Raw genomic sequence first — 26570 nt, 5'->3', positions numbered from 1 at the left:
GCTGCGCAGGCGGTGGGGAACATACAGCTCTTTCCTGGTGGAGACTTGCTGGCTGACCCCGGGGAAGGGTGTTCTCAGAGCAGAAGTGAGAGGCTGGAAGCTGTGAGAACTGGTTGAGGTTAGGGGTTGGGGTGGGACTTTGCAAAGGAATGGCTCTGGATTGGCTGCTTTAATTAAAATCCGGGTTTGTGGTGTGGCCTGGCGGTCCTGTGCCCCGGGACTTAGGCGCCTGTGGCCGCCTCAACTTGCCCAGCACCTGTGTCTGCCTGTGCAGCTTCGTGACTTGAGTGACAGCACCCCATGAGGTCAGGGACATCCCCTCGCTTTCTGTGACACAGCCCTCGTGCTCGGCATGTGGTTGAAGGGATGAGTAAACACGAGTCCCCTTGATGTGGATTCCGTGGGGCTCAAAGGAGTGCTTGTTGAAGAGTTCTCAGAGCTGACAGGGCCTGTGGTGGGCCCGGGAGGCTGGGAGCCTGGGGAAGCCACCCAGGTCCGGGCCTGCGGGCGGTGCTGTGTGCGCTGGGGATGCTGCCTCACTGCTGCCCATCCAGAGCAGGGGTGGGCCCACAGACACGTCTGCAAGTATCCTGGGCATTTCAGTCCCTGTTGCCATGAAACGCACTTAAAATAAACATTTCAAGGTTGGCCTTTTGGAGCCCACCCAGACCTCGTGGGTCATGTGCAGTTTCGTCCCAGTGCATGTTGTGTTTGGACCAAAGGGTGTAGGGCTGGCTTCGAAGGTCTCTGGCCTGGGGCAGGAAGAAGGGTGACCGGTCCGAGGCTAGAGGAGGATGTTAGGTTAGGAATTGAAATTCTTTCTAGGATGCTGAGGTGTGAGCTGATGAAATGAGCTGGTGCACAGTCGTCTGGGGTGTGAAAGATAAGAGCTTGTTGGAAGGCCGGTGTGGCCGCCTCAGGACGCGGGCTCTGGAGGAGCATCTATCTCAAGTCGCAGGCGGGGCGGCGTCTCGGAGCTGTGTGAGGGGCCGGATAAGCCTCACACGGGGGCAGTGTTTTTCCTCAGAGTTCCCAGACCCAACCGTTAACTGCTGGCAAATGGAAGTGAGAGCTTCCCAGGACCCATTTCGGGCCCAACTTCTACTCTGCTAGTCTTGTCTTAAAGCCGCACACACTTGAGAAACAAGGGCAAACATCTCTCTTTCCTCCTCCTGACAGACCTCAGCACAGCTCCGGGCTCACCTCTTGATGGCGGTGGGGTTTATAGGACATTCCCAGTGCGGCTCCCTCCCTCCTGGCTTGTTCCAGGGTGTCCCGGGGTTCGCCTGGGCCTGCAGCTGGCCCTCGGGTGCTGCTGGAGATGGCGCTCAGGGTCCGCACGCTACAGAGCTCTGTTTGTTTGTAAAGAGGCACCGGCCTCAGTGCCAAGTGCCCCACGGGAGGCGGTCGCCAGTGTTGGGAACACGGAGTAAAGTCCACGTGGAAACTAGGGACCCAGGGAGGGCGTGTCTCCCCCCAGAGAAGAGGACCCCATGCCAGCATGTGCCCAGACTGTGTGGCCAGGGCTCTGGGGACAGTGACATGGTGGAGAGTCTGCACAGGCCTTGACTCTTCGTTTCCCTGGTACCCAGATTCGGCACTTGCAGCTGAGTCTCCATGAGGCCTGTCCCAAGCCCCCTCCCAGCCCATACACACCCCTGCACCCTCCCCCCATCCCTTTTCTTACCACTCTCTTGGGCTTCTCGTGTTCACACAGTTTGCTTACGATTCCCTGTGTCTTTCTCGGCACCGCTGAGTGGGAGCCCCCAAGTGCAGGGCTGTAAATTGTGCCCCAGGAGCCCGAACCAGTGCTTGGGGCCTCTGCATGTGCCGTGTGGCTCGACAACCTGCGCGTGGCATCCCTGGGCTCCTTGAGGAGCCCACACGGCTACCTCTGAAATGAGAGGCCTCTCAGTGTTTACTTCTGACTCTGCGGCATTCATTCTAGCAGGCACTTTGAGCCGTGTCCTAGAGGGGAGCTCAGAGACAGGAAGACCTTGATTTTGAATCCACCAGCCTTTCCGAGCAGGGGTGAAGTGAATGGAGGAGGAGCTGGCGCCCAGTTTCCCCTGCCTGCTTCCCTCATACACAGATGCTCAGAGCATAAATGTTGCCCAGGCAAGTGGAGCCACTACCCTGGGTCCCCTTCGTGTGACTTTTGATCCCTGAAGACGCTGTTTCCCAGGGTTTGACGTGAGCCGTCCAGCCCACAAAGGCCCTTGGCCAAGGAGTGGGGAGGCTCCAGGAGCCTCTGTCTGCTCAGGTGTACTTGCTTCCTTCTGGAAGAAGCCAAGAGCGGTGTCCTCCACTGGGACCTGGGGAAGGACCCGGGGTCTCTTCCCCAAATTGTGACAGTCACCAAACCTGTGCCTGGGTTTCACCTTAAGGGGCTGTGTCATCAGCAATGGCCAAACCTTTGCCCTCCAGACTCAGCTACAGCCTGCAGCTCAGAACCTAAGACCGTCCCTTGAGGGGGGCTCTTGGGGGCCTAGTTCTCCTGACGCCCTGGTGGCAGGACAGGCAGAGGGAGCAGACGCCGGTGTTGGCAGGAGTCCTGGGGCAGTTGAGGTCACAGACGTGCTCTGTGTTCTTCCCACGGTCCTTTGCCTGTTGCCCATTCCCTGCTGGAGACAATGAAGGCTTATTTTTACATTTGAAACTGCTGACCATGGATTCTGTCGTCCGTCTGGGCGGAGCTGTGGGGAGAGGCTGTAAGAACGGCCTGTGGGTGCGGTGGGGGGGGGGGCGCCGTGGGGCCACCTCCCAGCACCCTGCATCTGTGTGCCTGAGAGCCCTGAGACCTGGGCGCCAGCGGGGCCAGCAGAGTGGGGCTGGAGTGTGACGGGGAGGGTACCCCGGGCAGGGCAGGCGGGCCTCAGCTGGGCACAGACCCCCTTGCCCTCTGCTCCAGCAGTCGCTCCCCCCACGTCCACACCAGGTGCCATGCCACGGAGCCATGGCCCCAGCTTTGTGTGTGGTCCCCCTGCACGGCGCCGCTAGGAGACTGTTCTCCTGGCAGGGTCTTCCTGAGAGATGGTCCCCCCAGAGCGGACACATGTTCCTCGGGCCTTTTCCTTCCTCCATTCAGGAAATGCCCTCAGTGCCCCCACGTACCCCACCATTACCGGTTGTACGGTGAGCAGTGCACCTTGTGACTGAATTCTGGTCGGGAAACAGCACTGACCAGGAGACGGCAGGTCGTGCTGCTGCCCAGTGCACAGGACACACGGGAACTGTGAGCAGCCTGTGGGGCCTGGCTCATGGTTGAGCCACTGAGAAGGTGGCGCTTGAGTTGAGATCTGAAAAGGGGGGAAGGAACCCCGGGGCACCTGGGGGAGAGTGTGTGGCCAGGGCAATTACATGGGCCTGGAGAGCCGCAGGGCAGCCTATTTTGCTGGACCCATGGGAGGTGGGGAGGAGACAGGGTCGGAGAAGAGTGGGCAGGTCCCACAGGGCTCCGGCACTCTGGGGTCTTGGTTGGGACTGCTTACGTGGGAGCCCTGGGGGTCTGAGTGGAGAGGGCGGACAGAGGGGGCCGGAATGGAGAAGGTCTGGACTTTGTCCCTGCCATGAAGCAGATAGGATTGACAGATGGTTTGAGGTGGGATGTGAGAAATGAGGGTCAGACACAGAGTTGCCATGTCTGGCCTGAGCAAGGCCAGGGCTTGAAAGAACCAAAGTTCCATCACGGAGACGAGGGAAGCCGAAGGTTTGAGCCGAGGCTGGCATTGGCGGTGGCCGTGGAGCCCCTGGGGCTGCTGGTGTCTGCAGGGGAATGGGCCCCTCCCCGGCAGGACCTTGCTCTCCTGCTCACCTCTCCCTTTTGGTGACAGGCCCTGCCCTGCCAGGCAGCCCGCTGTGATGGAGCCTTCCTCAGGTGTGCAGAGGCGGCCTCAGGATACCCCTGGTGCACTGAGCCTGTGGGACAGAGATGGGAGCCCTGGCTCTCTAGTTGGACTAGAGATTCCAGGGCTGGCCAGGAATACAGTTTTTGTGGGTGTTCCTAATACTTTTTCTTCTCTTACACATACTGAGGTCCGGGACAAGATGCTTTCTTGCTCTGGAAGTCTCCCCCTGCAGTTTCCTCCGTGTGCTGGGAGGAGGCGCCCTCAGGGGTGTCTGTGTGGCTGTGTGGCTTGTGTGCACGGCTGGGAGCTGCTATGTGGGTGGCTGACGGCCCGCTCTCTGCAGCCTGTGCACATCTGGCGTGGTGCGGCTCCACGTCAACAGCTGGCTGGAGGTGAGCTTCTGCCTGCCCCATAAGATCCACTACGCGGCCACGAGCCTTATTCCCCCCGAGGCCATCGAGCGGAGCCTGAAGGCCATCCGGTGAGTGCCAGCCCCACGCACACCCTGCCGGGGCCCTGCTCTCCTGTGTCCTGAGGTTTACCAAGTACTTGGTTCCAAAAATCGTCTTTTCCTCTTCCTGCCACAGAAATTGGCAGGTAGGGCGCTGCTGTTTACAGAGTAAAAATACACGCTCTTGTGTTCAGTTTTATCTAGAGATGACCACCCCAGGTTCCCCACGGGCCCTGTCAGCACTGCCTGGCCAAGCGGGGCGCTGTGCTGCGGTCCCAGACGAGGACCTGGGCAGGGCTGTGGGGCTGAGCATCATGGCAGGGGCCAGGAGCCAACCACGGGAGACGTTGTGTCTTCATGGTGTTACTCACCGGACCTCCTGCTCAGATCAGAACTTGTGAGATCTGTTTCTTCATGTCACTGATTTCCTTCAAGGAAAGCGCTGAGCCCAATCTTCTGCCTCCCCCTCCTCCATCAAGTCCTTTGTTTCCTTAAATGTTTTTTAACCAGAAAAGGAAATCTGGGTACGTAACAGAAAATGTTGAGACGACAGAAAGCAAAGCACTGCCTGGTCCCTCCTCCCTCCCCAGGCCCCGGGCTTCCTTGCTAAGCGTATTTCTAGGTAGTTCTGTTCATAGTCTGCAGTGGGGATTATGCTTTTCCCATATTTGGGACTCTTTCCTTAGGAAAGATTCACTCGTTTTCGAACGAACATTTGCTGGGCAATCCCAGAGGTGGGATGGAGCCAGGTCACCCGTCAGGCCTTCCTCAGTTTTTTCTGTGGGTGATCCTTGCAGGTTTTTAAAGGCCTCAGGGCACAGCACTGTCTTCCGCTTCCTCCCCGGCCTCTTCTCTACAGATGCACACCCAGGGCAAGGGCCTGTGGCTCGCTGGTTGTGATGACCCGTGTCTCTGCCCCACAGCCCGTACCACGCCCTTCTGCTGCTCAGCGACGAGAAGTCCCTGCTGGGCGAGCTCCCGATTGACTGCTCCCCAGCCCTGGTGCGTGTGATCAAGACCACGTCTGCTGTGAAGAACCTGCAGCAGCTGGCCCAGGACGCAGACCTGGCCTTGCTGCAGGTACCCTGGGGGCTTGAGGAGACACCCTGGGTGGGCAGGATGGGCAGCAGGGAGGGGCTGGACGCATCACAGCTGGCACCTCAAGTCGCCTCCCTAGGGCCTCCATCCAGCCGAGGGCTGCTGCGTGGCCTGCTGTGGTGGTGGGTGGATCTGGAGTCTGACCTGGGATCAGGCCTCGGGATTGACTTCCTCCTCTGTGGAGGGGAGCGGGCAGTGAAACTGTGGCAGAGGAGTGAGGCCATTGTGGTGCCAGGTGACGGGGCCGCACAGGACCACAGCCAGGGCTGGGGGCTTGCAGGGTTGAAGCAGGGGTACGCAGAGTGCCTTAGCCCACGTGGGAGCCATGCAGAGCCAGCACCAAACCCAGTGGCCTTGATTCCCCACGCCACGCCCCACGGGCACACAGGCCTGTGTTACTGTGCAAGGTGCCACCTCCTTGCCGAGCCACGTGCTCATGAGCTGCCCTTTCTGATCAGATGGGGGCCCCTTCTCCCTGGCTGTGGATCTGGTTTGAACCTGGGCAGGGGCTGGGGCCAAGGAAAAGCACAGGGAGAAGTTGAAGGCCAGGGGCAGGGGGCCTTCCAAGCGACAGCCTGAGGGTGGACTCAGGGTCTGGAACGGGGCACTGTGTGACCGCCAGGGGGCAGCAGGGCCTGGCCCAGGGACCAGCGGCTCCTACAAAGGCCAAGGGTGGAGCACCATGAGGCAGGCCACCTAGGCCCCTGCGAGGCACCTCCAGGGAGCCCTTGGCCTTTGCTCCTTAGCACGTTAGGGGAGCTTGTCTACCAGGCCTGACTCTCGGGCCATGTTCCCCAAAGCAGCCTTTCTGGATTCTTTCGTCCCAAATAAGCCCTTCCCCCATCTCTGCCCCATGACCTTTGTCCACCCCATCTGAAAGTGTTTATCGGACGCTGCCTTCGTGTTTCACATGGGCTCCTGGACTGCCTTCCTAGCACCCACGAGACACAGAACATTTAACGCGCTAGCTGTTGTGTGTGTACTGCGGAGTTTGTGTTCTGACCAGTACTGGCTGATCAGCAGATGCCTGTGGGTGTGCAGCTCTGAGGGGGTGACCCTCACTGTCCCCTGAGGCTGCCCAACGCGGAGCCTGTTTGGACACTGTGCCTCACAGTTCCCCCAGACACAGACAAAGCTCTGATGATGTCCCCTTCGCCTCTCCCCGGCCTTGCCATGGGGTCCCCTTGCTGTTTCCTTCCATGCCCCTTCCCGCTGAACCTGGTGCAAATCAGGGTTTGCCACTGGTGTGGTCGTGCAGACGCCCCCTGGGGCCCAGCCCTGGTGGTTGACCTTACCAGCCTCTGGGACTGCTGCTTCCTGCAGCAGACCACCTAGCGGAGGCCCCCGTGGGGAGGGAGGCCAGCGAGCCCAGCTGGAACCTCAAGCACAGGTGTGAATGTCACCAGATGATTTAAAATCACTCATGTTCCATCCTAGGCAAAAAAGCTCTGCAAGTATTTTGAGGGTTTTTTGTCATGATGAAATTAATATATTCTTATAAAAATTCAAATATCGTACAAATTATAAACAGAAGAAGAGAAAGTCCCCATAATCCCATATCCTAGTAGTAACCTAGATTCCTCTAAGCTTTTTATATACATATTAACACATAATCTCTGAATAACAAAATTAGGATCACACATTACTTGTGATTGGGTGAACAGTGGCCCCGTAGACCTAATCCCTGGGACCTGTGAGTGTGACCTTCCTTATGTGGGACTTTGCAGATGGGAATAACGCCCTTGAGACAGGGTGATGATCCTGGATGATCTGGGTGGGCCCTTCTGAGAGGGAGGCGGGGATGTGACCATGAGGCAGAGATGAGACGTGTGGTCACAGCAACTTGGAAGCAAAGAACAGTCTCCCTGCTGACAGCTTGACTCCAGCCGGGTGATCCTGATTTCAGACTTGTGGCCTGCAGAGGGCGCTCTGGCTGCAGAGAGGTGGGAGGTGGAGCCCATTGGGCGAGGGTGGTGGCAGAGATGGAAGGAAGGGGGCCTGTGTCCTTTAGAGCCATCAGCACTGGGACTTGGGCTGAGAAAGAAGAGGGTCAGCGATGGAACTGAAATTTCTTCTGTGTTTGATTTGGCTGTGGCACTGGAGGCCCTGTTTGCCGAGACGAGGTAGAGGTGTCCCCGGCACTGTCACAGGTGTGCATGCACCCTCAGAGGCGCTTGGCCGTGGTGCTGCAGGATGAGCGGTGCCCGTTGCCGTGGTCTCACCCTGGCTCCCTGTCCTGTCTTCATGGTGTGTGTGTCTTGAGAGTCAGGGCAGCAGGACAGTGGGATGTTCTCCAGGGATGAGTGTGTGGAGGGGGCAGGTGCAGTGACCCATATCCACTGTCACGTGGAGCCCCGTCTCCGTGCTGGGCGCCGGCTGGGCTGTGGGCTGGCCTCTGCTGGGATGTGCAGCCAAGCCCCTTGATCAGCTGGACTGGCCTCATCTCGGGTGCCCCAGCGTCCCTGTGCTGGTGCCAGCCAGGACGGCTCAGGGACCAGTGACGGAGAGGCTTGTGGCCATGAGCCAGGGGGCTGCGTGGGTTGGCCTCCCCAGCATTGTCCTCCCGGCCCTCTGCCCGCAGGTTTTCCAGCTTGCGGCGCACCTGGTGTACTGGGGCAAGGCCATCATCATCTACCCGCTGTGTGAGAACAACGTCTACATGCTTTCTCCCAACGCCAGTGTGTGTCTGTGAGTCCCCCTGGCTGCCAGAGCCCAGGGCCCCCGAGTGGGCAGGGGAGTGGCTGGCAGGGCCGGCCAGGCGGTGCTCCCCAGGGCAGCTGGGCCCACGTTCCAGTTCTGGCCTGGTCTAGCCCTGCATGGCACCCCTAGCCTGTGCTCTTCCAGCACCTACGGCCTCCAGGAAGGGTCTGCGCCTGCCCGTGCCTGCCAGCCAGTGGGTGCTGCACGGGGCACCTGGTGGGAGGTCAGGAGCCTTGGCCTTGACTAAGGGGCTCATAGGGGCTGTGGTGTGGGGAAAGCATCTGGGTTCTGTCCTCATTGCACCCATCCTGGCCCACCCACCAGGCTGCGCCCCCTCCTGCCCACCACAGGCTCATGGCGAGGGTGCAGACGCCTGAATGGTGGGGAGGTCTGCTGAGCTCACGGACCCTCACCCCCGTCCCCAGGTACTCTCCGCTGGCTGAGCAGTTCTCACGCCAGTTTCCATCTCACGACCTGCCGTCTGTCCTCGCTAAGTTCTCCTTGCCGGTCTCCTTGTCAGAATTTAGGAACCCCCTGGCCCCCGCTGTGCAGGAGGTGAGTCTCAGGAGCTCAGGGAGCCCAGGAACCACCCACCTGGGTCAGTCCCTGATCCCAGGCTCTCGGTGCTGCCGTGCTTTTAGCCTTGGTTTGGGGGGAGGTGCTTGCTGTGTATGTGGTACCTGCCCTGCCAGGGTGACCAGAAGCCATGTCCCTGGCTAGGCCGCCTGCAGACACTTGAGCATTGCAAGTCCCTCCCCCCATGGAGCCCCCCCTGCCCCTGGTGGGCACTTCTTAGGGTTAGAACGCAGGTAAGAGGCCCAACTGGCAGGAGATCGGTGACCTCTCCTGGGAGGACAGAGCCACTTGGTGCCCCCTTCTGGGCCTGGGGATCCCATAGTTGGGGGACGCAGAGGGGATTTTGTTTTCACTGAGTCTGGTCCCTACACTCCTACTCCCTCCCCTGCCTGCCACGGTCCAGGTGGCCACAGGGTCTGTGGGTATAAGTCCTGGGCTCACTGATCCCCAGAATCTCCTCATCCAAGGGGTCCTGGGTCTTGGTCAGGGCGAGAGGCAGGCAGGGTGCTGGGTGTGGTGGGCTGGCCCCCAGGGAGGGGTGAGACGTGTGGAGCAAACTGGTGAGTTCTGCGTTTGTGGCAGGGTTGAGTGTAGCCTGGATCCGAGAGGCTTTGCCTCCTCCCCTCCACTGCAAACCTGGGGCTTTGGGGCTCTGGGCAGGGCCAGGTGGGACAGGTGTCAGATATGGGTCTGGGTGTTCTCAAGGCTTTGTCTTCAAAAGTAAAGTATTTGCTTTAATAAGTGCCAGGTCTGTTAGGCAAAACCAGTCCTTAAAAGCTTAAAAGGGGGCTTCCCTGGTGGCGCAGTGGTTGAGAGTCCACCTGCCGATGCAGGGGACACGGGTTCATGCCCCGGTCTGGGAAGATCCCACATGCCGCGGAGCGGCTGGGCCCGTGAGTCATGGCCGCTGAGCCTGCGCGTCCGGAGCCTGTGCTCCGCAACGGGAGAGGCCACAACAGTGAGAGGCCCGCGTACCGCCAAAAAAAAGCTTAAAAGGAAACCCTTTTCCTCCTCAAGTTGTGAATGAGGAGGAGACCCTGTTGGTCCGCTCATTTAGATGCCAAGCGTGACTATTCTGAATGCTGTCTTTCATGGCACCTTTGGTTTCCAGGAACTGTGCCAGGTTGTGCCAGCTGAATAAAAGACACACTTTGCATGTTCACCCTCTCCCCTCCCCAGCGGAAACTTCCCAATGGTCCGGATGGCGGGTGGCTTTTCTAGGCCAAGCCCGAGGGGCCCGGATGGAGCCAGTTCTGGTTCTGCTCAGTCCCAGAGTGAGGCCACCTGCCTTCCATACCTACTACTTCAGGCCCATTCAGAATGTGCTCAAGTGCTGATGAAGTCTCTTAATATAATTTTTATTTATTTAAATTGATTTATTTATTTATTTTGGCTGCGCTGGGTCTTTGTTGCGGCACGCAGGCTTAGTTGTGGTATGTAGGATCTTAGTTCCCCAACCAGGGATCGAACCCGGGCCCCCTGCATTGGGAGCAAGGAGTCTTTTTTTTTTTTTTTTTTTGCGGTATGCGGGCCTCTCACTGCTGTGGCCTGTCCCGTCGTGGAGCAACAGGCTCCGGACGCGCAGGCTCAGCGGCCATGGCCCACGGGCACAGCCGCTCCACGGCACGTGGGATCCTCCCGGACCGGGGCACGAACCCACATCCCCCGCATCGGCAGGCGGACCCCCAACCACTGCACCACCAGGGAAGTCCGGGAGCAAGGAGTCTTAACCACTGGACCACCAGGGAAGTCCCTCATAATTTAATTATTTTACAATCCTTTTCAATTTTCTTTGGTGTGACTGGGTCACATATGCCCCAATTTCCACGCCCGGTCAGCCAGCCCCTCCCAGCAAGGGACCTCCAGGGATGAGCAGGTGGGTGTGTGGGTCTGAGGATGTGGACGCCATGTGCACACACACCCCCACTCAACGGCTGCTGGAGCACCACCTGCACAGGCTTCCCGGTCCCTGGGCAGGCTTTCAGGTTGACCCAAGGGGAGGACTTTTTTGCTGTCAGGGCAGCTGCCAGCAGCCTCTTTCTCAACAGTGTCCAGGGTCCCCACAGAGGCCAGTGGGCTGGGGAAGAGGAGGCAGAGCAGGTCCTCCGCGTCACAGGTCCTGCTCCTCAGCTCTGGGCAAGAAAGGACAGCCGTGGGCAGCCCGGGCGTGTGATGGAGCAAGGGCAGGTGTGGCCCCGCTGCCTCCTCTGGACGGGAGTTGGGGTTGCAGAGCGGCTGGCGGCTGGGCGCTCCCTCTCTTGAGGTGTGGGGCCTCACCCTGACCTCCGGGGTGACCTGGGGGTCATGTCTCAGGCTTGCCCGTCCTGCAGACACAGCTCATCCAGATGGTGGTGTGGATGCTGCAGCGCAGGCTCCTGGTCCAGCTGCACACCTACGTTTGCCTGATGGCCTCGCCCAGTGAGGACGAGCCCCGCCCCCGGGAGGATGACGTGCCCCTCACCACCAGGGTTGGCGGCCGCAGCCTCAGCACGCCCAACGCCCTCAGCTTTGGCTCCCCAAGTAGGACCCCCTGCCCAGGGCATCTGTCTGGTGGGGGGTGAGCACCTTGGGCGCCCTTGGAAGAGGCAGGCGGCCAGGAGGCCCAGTTTGGGCGCCTCAGGGAATGACCACAGCACCTTCACAGGGCTGCACTCGAAAACGTGCACACACAGTGTCCGTGGGCAGCTGTGTCCGCGAGGACGCCACTTCGCCCAGCTGGGCAGCTCTCCCTCGGGGAGGTCCCCTCCCCCGCCTCCCTGAGGACGAGGCTCTACCTTGCTGAGTCAGGAGCAGCCTGGCCCAGCCTGGGGTCAGAGCAGACCACACCCCGTCCCTGGGAGGACCGTTGAAACCTCCATGCTCAGGGCCTGAGGAGACAGTGACTGTCATAGTCCCTTTTCGAAGGAGGTGTTTCGGCCACGGTGTGCCCCCTAAGGCAGCAGCCCCGAGCCCCAGGTCCCTGGCTTGGGGAAGACGAGGGGCTGGAAGGCTTAGGGGGAGGCACCTCCCCAGGCTAAGATGGGGCCTTGGACATCAGGCTCAGTGCTGGACCTGCCTGCTCAGGGCTCCTGTCTTCTGAGTGGGTGGGACGGGTTGGATGACCAGGCTGGCCTTGGGGTGAGGGGCTGCTCCCCAAGGGCACAGCAGTTATTTCCCAGGTGGGCGCAGGTGACTCGTGGGGTTGGGGGCAGCCGCTCCCTGACTATGCCCGTCCTCAGCCAGCAGTGATGACATGACCCTCACCAGCCCCAGCATGGACAACTCCAGTGCAGAGCTGCTCCCCAGTGGGGACTCGCCACTCAACAGGAGGATGACGGAGAACCTGCTGGCCAGCCTGTCCGAGCATGAACGGGCAGCCATCCTCAGCGTGCCCGCGGCACAGAACCCTGAGGACCTCCGCATGTTTGCCAGGTAGAGCAGGGGCCACATCTAGGGACAGGACAGAAAGTGGATCTCAGCTTAAATCCCGATGGCAAACAGCCCTCACTGGTTGAGGTGGCATCTCCAGTACACAGCCGTCGCTACCTGGCACCTGCATGTTGGGGTCTCTTCTGTACTTCCTGGGTGTTTCTTGTCACGTCTTGGGAAGCAGCAGCAAGTTCTTGTCCTCATGGGGATCGGGTGGGGCCCTTGGTGTCCACGCCATAGGTGACACAGACTTGTCACACCCAACCCTGAGTTGGGTGCACTGGCTGTATGGTGTTCTGGGAGCGTCGGGTTGTCAGGGACGGAGCCCGCAGCCGAGGTGCCCTAAGAGCCACAGCAGCATGAAGCAGAGACGCTGCCAGCTGACCCTGCACTGCCCTCACCTCCGTCAGGGCACTGAGGCAGGGTGACATTTCAGGGGCCACGGTGGGCAGCGGATCCAGGGCACTGCTTGGAGCAGGGGCCTGTCTGAGGACCCCCTCCTCCCGCCAGCTCCGTAGTTGTGCTCATACCCACCCTCCACCCCCCAGGCTCCTGCACTACTTCCGCGGCCGCCACCACCTGGAGGAGATCATGTACAACGAGAACACGCGGCGCTCCCAGCTGCTCGCGCTGGTGGACAAGTTCCGCAGTGTCCTGGTGGTGACCACCCACGAGGATCCGGTCATCACTGTCTTCCAGGCCCTGCTCACCTGAGCTGGGGCACCAGAGGGAGCCTCCCCAACCCCAGGCTCCTTCCCTCCCCATGGGGCCCCTGCTCTCCACATCCTCACCCGCCTCCAGTCCTGGAAACAGCCTCAGGGGCTCTGAGCTGAGAAGGTGAGGCTCGAGCTGGGAGAGCGTCCAGGACTCTTGCCTCGGAGTGAGGCTTGCATGCTGCCCACACCAACTTGGCTCGTATTTCTCTCAGAGCCTCGCTCCCCCTCCCGTGTTCCCCGGGCCTGGGCTGTCCAGAGCTTCAGGTCCGAGGGCCTGGCCTGGCCTGTATGGCCAGCACTGGCCGCCTGCAGGCACCCTTCCCTCCAGCTTGCCGGTGCCTGGCCCGGCCCCTCCCCGCCCCCCACAGTCCTGTGTTAGCCACCAGGAGGCCATGGCCAAGCGGTCGCCCCCGTGCCACCTGAGGCACGAGGACCTGGGCTAACGGTGTCCCGCAGCTGTCTTAGCTTCCCCTTGGCCGGGGCGGGGGTGGGGTGGGGTGGGGAGGAGTGACTGCACCGCTGCTCCCCACACACGGCTGCCTCAGGCCTGAGGAGGAAGTGCACCTGCTGGCCCCGGGTCCTCCCAAAGAGGCGAGCTGGCCACAGACAGGGGCTCCGGCCGAGACACAAATGACACTGTTTTCTATAAACACAGCATTTATTTCATTTTTAAACAATTAAAAATCCTCATCCCGGCTGGCCTTTGCTCTGGCCTGTGTGTTCCGCTTGGCCGCTCTGTCTACCACACTGACCCAGGGGCTGCCCTGCACATAGAAGCGCAGGGGCTTCAGGGCCCACTCTCCTGCAGAGCCGACGCCCACTCGGGCTGCTGCCACCACAGCTGGCTCACTGGGCCCCAGGGGGCCCCGCTCCAGCCACACAGCCTCGTCTGTGGCCAGGTCCCGCTGGTCGAAGCTCTTGTCGATGGCCAGGGCCTGGCACAGCTTGGAGGGACCGTTGCAGAGCTCAAGGTCTTTGAGGGCTCGTCCAGCAACACCTTTGCGGAGGGTGTGGCGAAGCTGCCGCATGGCCTCCAGGCCCCCCAGGGGCTCCAGCGCTCGGAGCAGGACACATGCCCCATCCCCTGTGGAAGAGATGAAGCCTCCCAGGTTGTCGCCCCACTACCCAAGGCCCGACCAAAGCTTTGGGGGTGACACCTGTGCTCACTCACCATCCAGACCCTCTGCCTACCTCCCCCTCCCGCACACCTGTACCCCCAAGGCACCTGTGCTTCCTATGGGCACCAGCTGGGGAGGCATGGAGCTCCCTAGCCCCCTCTGTGAGGTCAGCAAAGAAAACCCCAGGGTCCCCCAACCACCCCCCGCACTGGCTGTTGGGGAAGCTGGAAGCCTGGCTTGGAGCAGCCACCAGTGTGCACAGGACGCAGGTGAGCCCCACCCTAGGATCCAGTGCGGAAACTGACAGAGCAGGAATAGCCCCCCACCTCCGTGGGGTCCCCTCCCCAACCAGTTCAGGCCACTTGTGGGACGGCAAGCAGACACCCAGGCCCAGGGATTCCCTCGAGAAGACATCTCTGTCCAGACCCCCTTGGATTCCTGGCTGGGGACAGTGATTACTCCCTGCGCCCTGGACAGAGGCGCCCTGACCCTCCAGCAAGGCCACTGTCCTGGGACACCTGCTCCCCTGACTCTCAGCCCACTCACTAGCTGGGAGTCTGAGGGGCTCAGCCTGAGGCGTGGCCAGGCCAGTCCCTCTCTCAGGCCTCAGCCGCATAGGCCTTCCCATCAGCACCCAGGAGCTGGCCTCCTGCACAGCCAGCAAGTGTGGGGGTGTGTTCGACCAGATGTCCCTTAACCAGCCAGCTTTCAAAGCACTTCAGGATGTGCCCAAGGGCACCTAAAGCCTTGAGTTTTAGTCCCTCTGTGATTCCTGGGTAGCTCCCCTCACTGGCCTCAAAGCTCTCTCTGGTTCCATCCTGAACATAGTGGGTACCACCTGCAGACAGGTCTGGAGGAGTAGCTGACCCCTCCTCTCCTGGGATGCACCTGAGTCCAGACTCCTGACGAACAGAACACCCCTACCTCATCGCACCAGGCCTCCCCATCACCCCCCGCCAACCCCGTCTGCCTGCACCAACCGCGCAGCCCCAAGTCCCGGTCTCTGCACGGCCTCCACCCCACAGGCAAGGACTGTCTCAGCTGCCCCTCTCCCTCACTCCACCTGGATGACCCTTGGCCCTGTCTGTACCCATGTGGTTTTCAACTCCCCTAACCTCGACATTCCTGGGGCATCCTGGTCACGTAACGAGAAAGTAACACACCACCTCCCACATCTGCTCTGTCCACTGTACCCGCAGAAACTTGGGCTCCTCCCTTTCCTCACTGACTGCAGCCCCTTGTCCAAGTGCAGTCTCCTCTCACGTGAGGGGTTGGTTCTAACGCCAAAGAAAAGCTCAGCTACCGGAATAAGCTCTGCGCCTGATAACAGGGCCCTCAGGGGCAGTCCCTGTCACTCAGTTTCACACAGCACCTGCCTTCTGCTGGGCACAGGGCCAGTCGTGGATTCCCTGTGTCCTCTGGCCCTGTGGCTCTGGCATCAGGCATCCCCAGCTGTCTATTCTGGGCAATCACAACTCACACGTTAATGGAATCCTTCCACGTGTGTGACCGGCAGCCCCTTATTGTCCTCGAGCCTTCATTCACTTGCGTCGGCAACGGGAGGCTTGGCAGATGGACGCTAGGACCGGCTAGCCAGAGTGGGCTGGGCAGACCACCCCCCCACCCCCACCCCCCCCGCCGCTGCTGGTCAGCAGCGGCTCTGGCAAGACGGTGCTGGGCACTTCCTTCCCAGCACAGAGCACTCAGAAAACACAGCTGCCTACCCACGAAAGACCCAGTGGGTCCCCCAAGGTGCGTGGACCCTCCCGGGAGCTTTAGACCAGCATCCCTCCCACCGGCACCACTGACCTTTGGGGCCATGATTCTGTGGAGTTGGCCATCCTGTGCATTGTGAACTGCTGAGCATCCTCCCTGGCCTCCACCCACTAGAGGCCAGGAGCATCCCCACAGATGTGATGACCAAAAATGTCTCCAGACGTTGCCTAATGTTCCCCAGGGTGGCAGTATCATCCCCAGTTGAGAACTGGCCCAGACCCCATAACTGGCCGCCTGGCGAGGCTCCTGCCTGAGCCCAGCTCACCCCAAATCGATCTCACTCTTGTTTCCCCACATCAGCCCCTCCCGAGTCCTCTCTGGGCCGGCAGTGACACCAGCACTGAGCTCTGGGGCCAGCGGTGGGCTCGTGAACCCATGGGCTCTGTGTTCAAGTCAACCCATGACCTCTATTCTGTGGGGCCCCTGGCACCTCTAACCACCATCCGTGCAGCCAAAGTTCCTGAAACCCTCGCCTAGCCTAGCAAGGGAACCCCCTGCTCAATCACCTAGCCAACCCGGTCCTCCCGGGGTCTGCCAGCTGAGGCGGCTCTGCCCAGGCCTCCTGCTTCCCCAAGCCCCAGCACCGCTCACCTTGGCTGGAGACATTCATGCAGAAGTAAATGCCATAGATGAGGTACACATACAGCGTCCCTGGCTTCATGAACATGCCGCGGTTGCGGGGGGTCTGCCGGCCGCCCCTCGAATGGGCAGCTTCATCCTCTGGCCCCAAGTATGCCTCAGTCTCCACGACGCGGCCACGGAGCTCTGTGCCATCATCCAGCCGTCGGACCAAGACCTGCTCAGCATAGGAAGGAGCCGGCTTCGTTCCACCCTGACAGTCCACAGCCTGGACTCATCTCCCCAGCTCAGGGTGTACAGGTGCAGGAACCCAGGTACAGCTGGCTCTTCCCCACCATCCCCTCCATCCTGCTGGACCACTGGACCGCAGGCCCTGCTCACCAAGTGTCCTGTCCACAGGGTGCAGCCATCTCAGGCCGACCAGGGCTGGGCTGGGCACCAGCACTAGTGAATTCTCACACTTCCTCTCAGCAGGGTCCCCTTGGACTTAAAGCTTAGCCTGGGGCCGAGCAGTGTGAAGGGCACAGGGCCCTGCCTGGGATTCCAGAGCCTGTGGAGCCCCCTCCCCCTGGACTAACTGCAAAGGACCGTCACACTCAGCCCCCACCCAGCCAACTCTGAAAGCAGCAGGACCAGCTGCCCAGCAGTGCCCCATGCCTGGCCCACAGCCCTGGGGGTAACGAGCTCCACAAGGAGTGGGTCAGCGCAGGCAGCAGGCCAGGAAGGCAAGCCTGGCGATGGTTGCCTCAGACAGCACCCTGGGCAGGGTGGGTACAGGAGGGGACAGAGGGCCCAGCCGAGGACAGGGCAGGGGGCAGTTGTCAGGGGCTGTCCCCAGAGGGGTGGGTGCTCTCAGGCCAGCAGAGCACCTAGGAGAACAGAGTAGGCCACAGGAGAGCCAGGCAGGGCCTGCGGAGCACTGAGTACCCCGGGAGCTTAGTCCTCCCCCGCCTGGAGCCCCTCTGCCCTTCGCCACGCATCACCATGGTACGGCCCCAGGAATGGCCAGCAGTCATGCCCAGTGTCCGGAGCCCCAGGTCTGACTCAACCAGGGTTCACAGTGGAGTTTCAGGGGCCAGCCACCTCACCAGGGCTGTCCCTAGCACCTGCCTTGTCCTTAGGCCAGAGCCTCAGGCAAGTTGGACGGCCAGGCCACCATGCCTTAGCCCACGGAGCTCAATGTGTCTGCGGCCAGGGTCAGTGTTGTGGGGGCAGGGAGGGGTGTGCTGGAGGCTGGACTCGGGGTAAGGGTTAGAGGAGGCCTTCCTGGAGACAAAGCCCACAAATCCCTATATGTGTGCACAGGTGGGCTTGGTCAGAGCACCTCAGATGGGGCCTCCCTCCCATCTTCCCAGGAGACGAGAGGGAGCATTCCCTGTCAGCCTGACACCTCCATGGGGCCTGGGGAGGAGCCCCCCACAGCCCTTTCCTCACTGTCTTCTTTCCTGTCCTGAATTTCACTGATATCATTTCCAGATAGCAGATGGTGGTTGCCCCTCACCCCAATTATACACATCTCCTCCTTGCTGGTGGAGGGTCCCGAGAGAGGCAAGACCCTTCTCAGCTGAGAGGGTGACACAAGAGTGGTCTGGGTTGTCATGGCAACTCATTGCTCCTTGCAGTGACCTGCTTAAGGATGAGTGCATGACCAAGGCTGGTCAAGAGGTCTGTGAGGACGTCCACTGAGGGGTAATGAAAAAGGCTCTCCACCCTAACCAAAGGCACATACAGGGTGAGACCCGCCCTTCTCTGCTGGACATCGCCCTGTCTACCCTCAGGCTCAAACAGGCGTGATGCGAGCCTAGGGGAGCCTAGGGGGAGACTGTGACACACTGAGGCCCTTGGGCCCTCTACCTGATGCTGGACCCACCTGCCCCATGTGCCTTTGCACATGAGATCATAACCTCTCCTGACTTAAGGTGCTTTTACAAGGACCTTCTGGCCCTTGCAGCTGAAAGCATCCTCATGTAACAGACTCTGGTCGCTTCTCAATGAGGTCACACTTTAGGTCACACTCCACTAGCTCACATTTTAGGATCTGTTCCTGGCACCAATTTTCTATTAGCCACAGAAGCTGACTCTCCTTGGCCATTTTAACCTAAAAGTAGGCTCACTAAAGGACACAGGGTAGCCATGGAACCTCCAGGAGGACCAGAAAGCCAGGCCTAGCCAGATGGTACTCCAGATGGATGTGGCCAAAACTCTGCTGCTGCGCCACATGCCATGTACACACAACATGGTGACGGGCTCCACCCCCAAGGGCCCTGGGCAGTCCTGCTTCCCACCCCAGAACTTGGAGCTGCAGGGGCTGCTGGGAAGCCAGCTTCGGCACTGTGAGCCACTGTGGGGAGAAGGAGGCTGTCCTTCATCAAGACAATCCCGATGCTGGGCAGCCCATAGGCCATGGCCTCAGCTGCCATGTGTCTAAAGCTGCTATAGACAAGCTCCAGCAGGGGCACTGACTGTGTCAGGGGACGGGGCAGGCAAAAGCAGCCCCTCACAGACAGGGGGGCCAGCATTGACCGTGGTCCTTGTAAGAAACCTGCCCTGAGGGCAATCCCAGGTGGACCAGGGGTAATGCTCCCACAGCCCCAGGGGAAGTCTAATGTTGTAGCTGCCCCGTCCTCACTGCCCAGAGCAGGCAGGCACCCCTAAAAACCTCGGCATTCTTCCCAGCTGACCCTGGACCCAGAGGCTGCCCCAGATGACTGAGGTGAAGCTACCCAGGAGCAAATGTGGGCAAAGCGGCTGACTGCACGCGGCCACGCAGGGCCCAAGTGCCCAAGTGACTGCACACTTGGCCCACACAGGGCCAAGTCAGGGATGTGAGCCCAGCGGGGAGAGGGCTGGGGCCCACAGACGCTGCACGGTGATGATCCTTCAGCAGAGGCCACGCCGCTACATTTCCATTACCTGTCCCAGAAATGCCCGTGCCAGGGAGACGGCAGGCTGGTCGAAAAACTCTGATCCCAGGCGACCAGGGCGGCCCTTTAGGCTTGAGAAATAGATGCTGCGCTGGGGGCCGAGGGTCGTGGGTGGCTCCAAGCGGGGCTCCTTGGGGGAAGATGTCCGGGTCCCATCTGGCGGGCTCTGATGCCGCTTGGCCTCCAACAGTCGCTGCTTTTTTTGCCCCATTCTTCAGGAAAGCTGAAACGGGAAAGGACAAGATAAAGGGTCTGAAGAGGAGAGGACAGATGGTTGTGCAGTGAAGTCGGGAGCTCAAGGACTCATTCAACTGCCTGCCTGTCTCCTCATATGCAAAAAGAGGGCAACCAGCCTGTGCAAACAGAATGCCATACTTGAGCCATACCTGGCATGCTCAGCCCTGCGCTGGGACCCAGGAAGACTTGGGAAATGACGGCACGTGAAGGCAGGCTGGTGGCAGCAGTGACTGGTAGCCACTCTGCTGCACGTGCCATCCACAAGCAGGAGTGGCAAAGGGCTGCAGGGCCTGGGGAGGGGACAGTGGCACCCAAGCCTGGGACAGGAGGGCTGCTGCCCTCTGATTGCCACTCATCACGTGGTCTCCAAATGAACTTCTGAGCTTCTTTCTGGAACCCTTCCCTTTGCACCTGCCCCTAACCAGGAATTTTAAAACAGCTGTGACCTCAGTGGGGCCTGGCCGAGGAACGGATTGTGGGTCACTGTGTCATCCACACCCCTCCCCAATGCTGGCAGGGCTCCCACTGTGCCAGACCCCTCCTAGAATGGCCCAGAAGGCCTGACACACGCACATGGGTGAGCACCAGGCAGACTGTCTACTTGGCCCCATCCCAAGCGCTCAGGGTATGACCCCCAATGAGTCCCCAGCTGTCCTCTGTCTCATGACCCAGGATGTCAGAATAAGGCTAAGTGAGGCAAAAGTAAGGTGTGAGGAATGAGGAGGATCTGCCGAGACCGGCACACTGTCTGCCTCCCACCTGCTGCCACAGGGCCTGGGAAATCTGACCACACACCCTTGGGCGTTCGGGGACCAGCTGCTCTCCAAGGAAAGGAGCAGCAGGTGAGCACTGGGGCCTGGAAACACCCTCCTTAGGGGCTGATTCCCATACCTCCCTGGCATGTGACAGACCCGTTATTTTTAGCGTAAGTGCTGACATTCTATGTTGTCCGGAGCCGCAAGCCTGCTGAGAATGGATGTTGATATGACCCTGTCTGCAGCCAGGCGCATTTGCCAACACCCACCACAGGCTGACTCCAGGACGCTGCGGCCCCTGTTCTCCACCCAGGTTTGGCCCCCGGCCTGCCGCGAGGCTCTGGGGTGGCGCTGGGTCTCTGCCCTGACCCACCGTGGGCAGTGGGGGTCGGCTCATGCAGATGCCCTGGGACTGAGGCTCAGAGAGGCCTTGTCTCCCCCTCTGCAGACCTAGGATTTGAACCTGCCTCAGAGCCTCAGGCTGAAGAGTGGGGTGACCCTGCCGTTGCACCCAAGGGTGACCACTGCCCCAGAAAGTGACCTAAGGTGTCTGTGCCTCTGTTTCATCTGCAGAAAGGGAACCAACATTGTCATACAAGATGGTTCCGAGAATAAAATGAGAAGCCGGGTAAGCACTTGTCTGGGTACAGCGAGCGCTCACCAATGTTAGGAAGAAACGCAAAACCTGGGGACAAGGGTCACTTCCCAGGCTGGGCCCAGCCAGTGGAGGGCAGAAAACAGCAGCCTGGATGGGGACACCCAAGGGACCCGCCAGCCCTCCATCAAAACCTGGGCAAACAGTGGGTTAGTAAATAAAGGGAGAGCATTTATCCGTGTGGGACAGACACTGAAGGGAGGAGTGTGGGGAAGTGGCCCCTCGAGGCAACCCTATGGTCATTTCTGCGGCAGGCGGGCTCGGGCAGGGGGCGTCTGAGCCAGGTTGAGCGCCCAGCACGTAAGCAGGAAACCGGTGGCGGGCGCTCCTCTCAGACCTCACTGGCGACCACGGGCAGGGCCTCGGCTTTGTTTCTGGCAAATGGAGCAGCCGAGCCAGCCCCACCCCGCCGTCAGGCGCTCGTCTGGGAACTGCAGACGCCTAGGGGCGGCCCGTGCGCACATTACTGGCTCCCACTCAGGGCTCACTGCGGTGGCGGTGCGACTCCGGGGGGTCTGCCCCCGAGCCAGTCCTTCGGCCGTGCGTCCGGCGAGGAGCACGCTCACCTAGGCGCGCACTCACCTGAGCCCCGCGGCGCGCGGGCAACCGGCAGTTCCGTCAGGGATCTCGAAACTTGTACCTGCCGGCGCGGAGCCCAGCCCGGCGCGGAAGGCACCCCACCGCCCACCCGGAAGCGCCGCCGGGTCCGGGGCTGGAGCCGGCGCCTGCGCGGAGAAGGACGGAAGCCCGGCGGGGGTAGGGGGCGGGCGCAGGCGTGGATCCGCCCCGGGGGTGGGGCCAGGCTAGCGATCGGAGTTCCCCGCTGTCGCCCCTGCCCCGCGCCCTACCTCCCATCCGGGACAAAGGCCCGGGGCTGCCGCGACAGTTGTGGTGTGAGGAGGGGGAGCAGGCAGCTGGGGTGGAGGGAAGCGCTCCGCCCCGCGCCCCTCCCAGTGACATGCCCCCCGCCCCACTTGCACCCTGGTCCCGCCGCAGCCGCAGCGCTCACTCCACCTGGTGACCTCCAGCTGGTGGTCAGACCACCAAGAAAGAGGCTTGGTCCCTGTGAATCTTGACTGGGCCCTAGAGGGGCCCCGGCTGGGGGTGTAGTGGTTTGGGGGTGCCCCAGACGGTTGGGTGGGGTGCGCGTGGAGTGTGCGTGAGGGAGGTGGTGTCGGAGCCCCTGGTCCTTGGGACTGCGGAGGGGCATTACTTGCTCCATACCTGCGGAGCATTTGGGTGGAGGGGACAGATAGGGCGGGGGAGTGGGCCAGGAAGACTTTGTCCTGGAAGTGGACCCAGGCCTTTCTGGAAGCACCACCACTTCCATCACAATATGGATGGGTCCTGGGATTCTGTGTCTGCAGTGGGGCCCCCACCTTTCCCACCACGGAAGGATGCGGAGAGGAGCCCGCCCAGGTCCAGGGGTGGGCCTGCTGGAGCATGGCCAGCCTCCTGAAGAGGCTGAGGTGAGCAGGAGGGCTGTGGGGACCCAGGAACACCCCTCCTGCAGGGCAGTGGCTGGGGGCAGTGTGAGGTATGCCACTGCCCTTTGGGGCAGCAGGGGGAACGCCCCTGCCCTGGACCATGTCCTGAGCTGTCTGACTTGTGTCACCCTGGCCCTGTGAGGGGTACCCGTGGGGCCTTGGAGAACAGTTGGGCAAAGGATGGTGTGTGTGTGGGGGGGGGGGGGTGCTGGACGGGCCACGTGAATGGGGCCCTGGGATGAGCGAGTGTGGCACCTGGTCTCAGGGCAAGTCCAGCTGGGGGAACCCTGGTCTCCAACTCCTCCTCCTCCTCCTTGGACCAGCCCAGGAGCTCAACTCCAGCCCAGGCCCAGGCCCAGCTGTACTCCCCGCTCCGCCCAGGGCCCCAACCAGAACTTCCTGCGGAGGGAGGGGCAACAGCCTTTCAGCTCCTGCCGGAAGCCACCCAGCTGTCTGCGGCACTTTGTGCCGCTTCCTTCCGGGGCTGGGCGGTGTGTCGTCAATGACTGCTTGTGAGGCGGGCCTGGATGTGACTCCCACCCCTTTCTTTCCTCCTTACCCGCTGCAGCCATTCTGCCCGAACAATGACTCCCCCTCCTGCCTTCCTGTGTGCCCAGCCTCCCTTCCCTCCTCCCTTCCCCCTCTCCCTGCTCTGGGAGGGAAACTGAGGCTACAGTTGGGCCACTCTCCCTGGTGGGGGCAGGGGCAGGGTGGGTGCAGTTTTGTATTCATTTTCATTTCACAAATAGTGCATGGTCCTTGTAGAAATCATGGGGAGTCCACGCATTCCCAAAGGGACATCTTTTTCCCAACTTGAAGATGAGGAAAGAGAGGCTTGGAGGACAGCCCAGGAGGAGGAGGCAGGGCTGGAGCCAGCAACCCCTTCTCCAGATGTTCCAGCCTGAGTGCAGGGCCTTGCACAACCTCTGCCCCCCCTTCCCCCCACCCCCCCACTTCCTGGTTTGTGGTCTGAGGCTCCACCACAGGCTGGAAGCGGTGGGCTGAGCATTCCCACTGTGGCCTACAGGGCAGGCAGGCTGGGGGTAAGAAGGTGGTCTCGGTGGGAGGAGGGGCCTGGGGCCTTCTCTTCTCAGCCCCAGAGTGCCCTGCTTCTGGGCTGGGAGAGGCTCTTTGGAGGATGTCCATGGAGGATGAAGGTGAGGACACCCTCAATGCTTTGAAAGGGGCCAGTACTGGGGTGAGTTGCTCTGTGCCCTGCCAGGCCTGCCATGGCCTCTGGAGGAGCCGTCAGACCCTGGAGCCTTGAGAGAAAGGACAGCGGCTCCACCAGCCACAGAGGCCAGCACTGTTCCTACCCAGCACACTGTTCACTGTCCTTCTCTCTATGTAGGGACAGCTAACACCATGAAGGGGCAGCACCTTCTGGGGGTGACATCTCAGTAGGGCGGCCTCTGGGGCCCTCTGCAGCTGACGGGTCCTGGGGGCTCGGAGGCTCCTTGGGCAGAGGATCAGAGCAGTGACTGCAGTGGGCTGCATCTTCCTTTCCTGGGGCTGTGCTGCCAGTGCTGCCGGGCCCTGAGGCCAGGTACTTAAGGGCCCCCCTTGCCAGGCCCCAAGACATGGGGAGGGGCAGCTGCCTCAAATAGACAGTGACTTCAGGCCCTGGCTGGTCTGGCCCACTTCTGCCTCTTCCCCAAATAGCCAGGGGCTGGTCCCGGGCCCATTCAGGCCCCCCAAAGCTCAGGCTGGCCTGCTGAGCTGATTCCAGAGTGGCTGGTGGGGATTGCTCTCAGTGGTCAGGACTGCCACCCCCTCAGGTCCTAGAGTGAAGTGTAGTCAGGGGGTGCTCCAGATACTTGCCCATCCCCAGTCACCTGCACACATACTGGGCAATTGCAGCTGATTTCTGGGGTTTCCGTGTCAGGCCCTCCTCCACCAGAACACAGGGCAGTGGGCCAGGTGTGAGACAGAGCACATGTGTGTGCACACACGTGTCCCTGTGGACTGGGTCCAGGCCTCTGCTCATACTGTCCTTCTGATACCCGGGTCCTCGCTCAGGAGACTCGGTGGGCTCAGAACCTGGGGATTCCTGGGTTTGCCTGCCAAGGTGTACTTGGGAGCCACACCTGTGAGGGGCAAGGGTTTGCAACAGAGGCTGCTGGGGTCCCACTGGAGCTGAGAGGGTCCTTTGGAGGTAACCTGAACGAATGAACCAGGGGGAAGCCACTTACCTGTGACTGGACACACAGACCACCCTCTCTGGGGAGGGGATGTTACTTGGGGCAAGGCAGCTCTCATTCACTGAAGGTGACTCCAGGTGGGGCGGGGGTTGAGGTGGGGGGGGACTGCGGGATGCGCACCTGTCTCAGCTGTGAGCCAGCTACGGCTATGCTGCTGGCAGCTGGGAATGAGTGTCTGGGTCATGGAGGGGGCCTGGGTACCCTGCAGTACCCACTGCAGGAGACCTGGCGGCACTGGATGCCTGGCCACGGCAAGCTTTGGAGGTGAGCCCAGGCCCTGGACTCCAGAGATGACACCACTGCCGCTGGCCCTGCCAGCCCAGGCTGAGCGTCCAGGTGGACGCGGCATGCTTATTCCTGGCGGGGGTCGAGAATGCCAGGCATGGAGAGACTGTCCTGTCTGTGGGTGAGAGCCTGGCATGGGAGGGGTGGCAGTGTGGGCAGCCAGAGCCCTGAGCATCGGCACTGGGCAGCCTTCAGCCTTCTTCTTGCCTTGTGTCCCCAAGGCACTTGTAGTCACCACCCCACCCCGCAGTGAAGGAGTCCTCTTGCAGCCCCTCCAAAGCTTCCATTGTCTCCCTCTACCTAGGAACTGTGTTGATATACTGAGTTCGTAAATGACCCGGAGTGTGCAGGCACCACTCTGCCCTGAGGATGGATGAGGAGACAGTTGGAGGATTCTGTCCCTTTCCCAGGCTCCTGGGCCAACTGTGAATTGGCTGCCACCTCAAGCTGTCTACTTTCTGTGTAGCCAAGGACCAGGGCTTTGTCTGCGGTCATACCCTGGGCATAGCTTGCTGACCTGACCGTGGCAGCACCTCTGTTCAGAGAGGACCACTGCCTCCTGGTCCCAGACCAGCAAAGGGCCTGTGAAGACACACTTGTGGACCCTCCAAAGCTGGAGGGGCTGGGCCTCATGTGCCTCAGTATTCTGGTTCCCAGCAGAAGGGTCCTTAGGACACCCATGGTCCCAGTTCTGCTCCCTACGGGGTGGAAGTCTGTGCCCCTCCACCACTCACAGCTCCTGGTCAGCCCTGCCCTGCTATTGGCACCCCCTCCCCCATTCCCGGGTCTTTCTCTGGTGATTGTGCCCCACCGACTCCTGCAATGTCAGGAGAGAGGGAGAGGAATGTTGGAAAACTCCCACCAGCGGCCTCAGCCTACAGCAGATGGGCCATTTTGTGTTCGATTCAGGGAGTGCAGGGATGGGCCCACAGGGCTGGTGGGTGAGCCCTGAAAGAGGGAGGAGCACAGAGTGGTCGCCGGAAATGGTGCTGCCGCCTCTGCGCCTCTGCTCCAGGGGTTCCAGCCTGGCCTGGGAGTGCCTGTTGGGGGAGCAGGGATTCAGCGGGTGGGGAGCACAGGGGCCCCGGGAGGAGGTCACTGCTCTGATCCTGCCTTTGGTGCGGGTGCGACTGAGTGTGCATCAGTGGTTGTGTGCACGTGTGTAAATGGGTGAGAGTGAGCATGGAGGTGTTACAGTGTGTATATGCAGAGGTGTGTGTATGTGAGTCTGTGTAAACAGGTGTGGGTAAAGGAACACGTGGGCGAGCATGAGTGTGAGTGCGTACAGAGCGTGTGTGTTTAAGTGCATGAACGCAGGGGCATGTGTGTGCGAGTGAGGCTCCCGTGCGGCTTAGGGTGAGAGACTGGGCAGCGCGGCCTTCGGAGGAGGCTGGCGGTTCGGTTTACGGTAGATCCAGGGCCGCCTGCCCCCTCCCCCTCCGCACAGCGCCCCCCGCCCACTTCTCAAGCACAAGTCAAAGCAGAACAAGGTCAGGACTCACTCGGAGTCCGGGAGCGGCTGACGCTGACCATCAGGTTCGGTCCAGCTGGGCCACCAGGTCCTCCCTCCCCGACCAAGGCGCTTTCGACCCCCCAGCCGCAGGTGTCCCCGCCGCCCTCCCGGAGGAGGTGACTCGGGCCGGGCGGGCCGCGCGCATTCCTGAGCCTTGAGTCAGCGCGGCCGCCCCCTCCGGCCGGGCCCGCCCCCGGCGCGCACGCCCCTCGCTCCATGGCATTCCCGGGCGGGCGGGCGGGG

The 26570-nt window shown here is 61.1% G+C and overlaps 2 protein-coding genes across 3 annotated transcripts in view; one reads left to right on the top strand and one right to left on the bottom strand.

The window, feature by feature from the left end:
• NPRL3 (NPR3 like, GATOR1 complex subunit) overlaps positions 1–13485 on the top strand; it is a 33100-nt gene extending 19615 nt beyond the window's left edge. Inside the window, exons 7-13 of the mRNA XM_060031342.2 lie at positions 4192–4329; positions 5223–5379; positions 7979–8085; positions 8523–8652; positions 11004–11193; positions 11892–12084; positions 12630–13485. Of these exons, the coding sequence (XP_059887325.1) occupies positions 4192–4329; positions 5223–5379; positions 7979–8085; positions 8523–8652; positions 11004–11193; positions 11892–12084; positions 12630–12795 (1081 nt within the window). The 3' untranslated portion in view covers positions 12796–13485. The remainder of the gene's footprint in view (positions 1–4191; positions 4330–5222; positions 5380–7978; positions 8086–8522; positions 8653–11003; positions 11194–11891; positions 12085–12629) is intronic.
• MPG (N-methylpurine DNA glycosylase) lies at positions 13437–26438 on the bottom strand. Of its 2 annotated transcripts, none has more exons than XM_060031344.1 (4): positions 26317–26438; positions 19184–19417; positions 16283–16487; positions 13437–13881 (listed from the first exon to the last, which is right to left on the bottom strand). In XM_060031344.1, exons 2-4 carry the CDS (start codon positions 19403–19405, stop codon positions 13475–13477), a joined length of 834 nt encoding a protein of 277 aa, XP_059887327.1. In that variant the 5' UTR covers positions 19406–19417; positions 26317–26438; the 3' UTR covers positions 13437–13474. The 2 variants fall into 2 exon arrangements, with proteins under 2 accessions (XP_059887327.1, XP_059887326.1); XM_060031343.1 differs by lacking the exon at positions 26317–26438 and adding an exon at positions 21424–21578.
• Between the last annotated feature and the right edge of the window lie 132 nt (positions 26439–26570).

The sequence above is a fragment of the Delphinus delphis genome, chromosome 15 (assembly GCF_949987515.2).
Source record: "Delphinus delphis chromosome 15, mDelDel1.2, whole genome shotgun sequence".
In the NCBI taxonomy this organism is placed as follows: domain Eukaryota; kingdom Metazoa; phylum Chordata; class Mammalia; order Artiodactyla; family Delphinidae; genus Delphinus; species Delphinus delphis.
The sequence above is the reverse complement of the archived record's forward strand: the minus strand, read 5'-3'. Positions and strand labels throughout refer to the sequence as shown.

Coding starts and splice junctions, on each gene's coding strand:
- MPG (XM_060031344.1), bottom strand. CDS start 19,405: ATGGGGCAAAAAAAGCAGCGACTGTTGGAGGCCAAGCGGCATCAGAGC. Junction 16,488..19,183: donor CACGGGCATTTCTGGGACAG/GTAATGGAAATG, acceptor TATGCTGAGCAG/GTCTTGGTCCGACGGCTGGA. Junction 13,882..16,282: donor CATGAATGTCTCCAGCCAAG/GTGAGCGGTGCT, acceptor TCTCTTCCACAG/GGGATGGGGCATGTGTCCTG.